Genomic DNA, 2,958 nt, shown 5'->3' with positions numbered 1-2,958 from the left:
AATATATTATATATATAATATAAGTAATATTTTGATATTTTTAGATAACTTATAATTTTAGTACAGTTTTTATTGTGTCAATAATGCCAAATTTTACAATTATAGTGCATCTGGATGGACGACACCACATGATTTCTGGATTATTATGGAAAAAACTGTATATGACCTTAGTCATCCTTGTCCCCATCCGGTAGTCGCATATGCTACAACAACTAATAATCATTTAATAGATGTTTGGGCACAGTATGCGAATTATCCTACATTGAAAATAACGCGAAATTATAATGAAAACAGATTGCATATAGGAATAGAAAACTGCGATCTTTTTCAAAATAACCAGCTACAGATACCTGTAACGTTTACTACGCAGAGTAATCTTAATTTTGCTTCTCCGTTTGATGATGAGAGATTAATACTTATAACATCACCGCATGACAACCAACTTGATATAGTAGAGGATGGTTGGGTGATATTTAACTTACAACAAGCTGGTAAATATTAAATAATACATTAATTATATTTCTATATTTATTTTATATAAGCGAAGTTTTTTTATGGCATTATACAATTTTATTTACTTATTTTATTAGTGAGAACACGTTAGGTAAACAAATAATTAAATAATAATATTGAATATTGGATATTAAATATTAAATAATATGGAAAAATATTAAATATACGAAATATATTTTGTATTATTATTGATTCCGTGAGAAAAATTCATTTTTTTTATAATTTAATTATTATGTAAACCGATATAAATGTAGATTATTTTGCAAGTCCTTATATAGCTTAATTTCACGAAATCACATACTATTGTCGGTCTAAAATGTTATAATTCATAAAATGTCTGTAATGTTATAATGCTACAATTTACTTTTTTCCCCATAATATATTCATAATTATTATTTTTTTAAATGTATATTTATATCCAGAATCATTTCTCGATAAGTCCCTTAACAAATCCCGAATTAGATGAGGATAATATATAAAAATTATTTGCTACAGGATATTATCGCATTAATTACGATCCTGAAAACTGGCAAAGAATTGCAAAATATTTGAATTCTGAAAAATATAAGAAAATACATGTTCTCAATCGTGCTAAAATCATCGACGACGCATTTCATTTTATGATGGCACAACAACTCCATTCTTCCATATTCTGGAATTTGACGAATTATCTTGCACATGAGACAAATTATATAGCATGGTATCCTATGATCAAAGCTATGGAATATATATCAAGCATCTTTCCATTTCCAAATGAAAAAGTTGATGATATCAAGGTAGATAGTTATTGATTTCATTAATAGAAAAGGTTTGAAGGGTATTATAAAGTATTATAAGGGTATTAAATTATAATTATTTCACTTTATTTACATAATAATATATATGTAACTGAAAAAAATTTGTTATATTTTTTATAATCTTATTTGAATTACACAGGAATTGTACATAATTGTATAAAATAGAAAGTTTATATATACATGTTAAAAAGGAAAAATATAGATTTATTTATAATAGTATTTATACAGTTTATATACTTTATAATTTATAATTTATAACAGTGTAAGATATGTAAATGATACACAAAAAAAGATCGTTAGTTTCGTAAGCCCATTATATATAATTTAATGAATTAAACACAAAGTAATTTATATATTTGCATGTACATCATAATATATACGCATGTTTTTGCAAATAATAAGAAATTGATATAATATTTCAGCAAAAGTTAAGCAACCTATTAAGAGGTGTCCTTTCAAAAATAAAATACAGAGAAAGCAATGAGGAGGATGACTTTACTAAATGTTTAAGACAAGAAGCTATTAAATGGGCATGTATTCTCGGCAACACCATCTGTCAGAGAAAAGCTTACGATAAATTGTTAGAGCATATTGGAAAACTGAAAAACAATAAGTAATTTTTCTTAACGTTACTGTTTTTCTATATTTTTTTTTACATCTTCCGCAATATTGAATAAATTATTGAATTAAGATATAAAATATGACGAGAAAATATTTACATACATAATTTTTAAAACATTAATTCTTTTCAGATATTATAAACTTGCGCCGTGGTGGGAAGAATGGATATACTGTAAAGGTTCGATGTTAGCAGATGTTGATACTTGGCACACAATGAAAAATATAGGATTGATGCAAAACCATGATAAAAGATTTTTAGAATTCTTAGCTTGTTCTGAAAATAACATCAATGAATATTTAAAATTAATAACATCGCAGAATAATGGAACATATGTCGGAATACAAGCTAATAATTGTATTAATAGTTTCATTTTTATTATTGCAAAGCATGCAAAAAGCGATACTGTGCTTAGAAATATATTAACAAATTTCGAGAAACTAAAACCAAGGTAACTAGAATTTCTTTTTGTGATAAATTCATGTTGCTCTTAATTACGAAAGTTTGTTACGTAAACTAAACATATATCTGCTATTTTGTTTCTAAAGAGACATCAGTGACTTGACAGCATTTACTATTATTATTAACCATGTATATTCCAAGAGCCAACTTGACGAGGTAAATTTTATATATATTAGATATTTATAAATCTAATTATTAGCTTCTTATTATTAAACTTATTTATATTTATATATGTTATGTACATATTGCGAGCTTTTTTAGAAAATCAATTTCTTTACACGAAAAGCATAGCCTTTTTATGAAGTCTTTTTATAAAGCCACTAAATCTTGATAGATCAATATTTTATAAAAAGCCTATGCATTACGTTAAAATTGAATTTATAAAAATCTGCAGATACAAATGTATTCGCGCACTCACGTATCCGCGCAGATACACACGTATTCGCGCGCACACATACATGCACAAATGCACACACAATATTATGAAAAGATATATATATATATATATATATATATATATATATATATATATATATAAAAAATTATCTCTCTACGGCAAATCATCGT

The 2,958-nt window shown here is 25.5% G+C and overlaps 1 protein-coding gene across 3 annotated transcripts in view; it reads left to right on the top strand.

The window, feature by feature from the left end:
• LOC115237008 (glutamyl aminopeptidase-like) overlaps nt 1–2,958 on the top strand; it is a 9,880-nt gene that overhangs the window by 5,960 nt on the left and 962 nt on the right. For all 3 annotated transcript variants that reach the window (XM_029809757.1, XM_029809758.1, XM_029809755.1), the window contains exons 7-11: nt 106–491; nt 1,009–1,289; nt 1,733–1,923; nt 2,063–2,380; nt 2,478–2,547. In XM_029809757.1, the coding sequence (XP_029665617.1) occupies nt 106–491; nt 1,009–1,289; nt 1,733–1,923; nt 2,063–2,380; nt 2,478–2,547 (1,246 nt within the window). The remainder of the gene's footprint in view (nt 1–105; nt 492–1,008; nt 1,290–1,732; nt 1,924–2,062; nt 2,381–2,477; nt 2,548–2,958) is intronic.

Source organism: Formica exsecta, unplaced genomic scaffold, assembly GCF_003651465.1.
Source record: "Formica exsecta isolate Colony F162 unplaced genomic scaffold, ASM365146v1 scaffold265, whole genome shotgun sequence".
Taxonomy (NCBI): domain Eukaryota; kingdom Metazoa; phylum Arthropoda; class Insecta; order Hymenoptera; family Formicidae; genus Formica; species Formica exsecta.
Note: the sequence above shows the minus strand (reverse complement) of the source record. Positions and strands in the feature narration are given on the sequence as shown.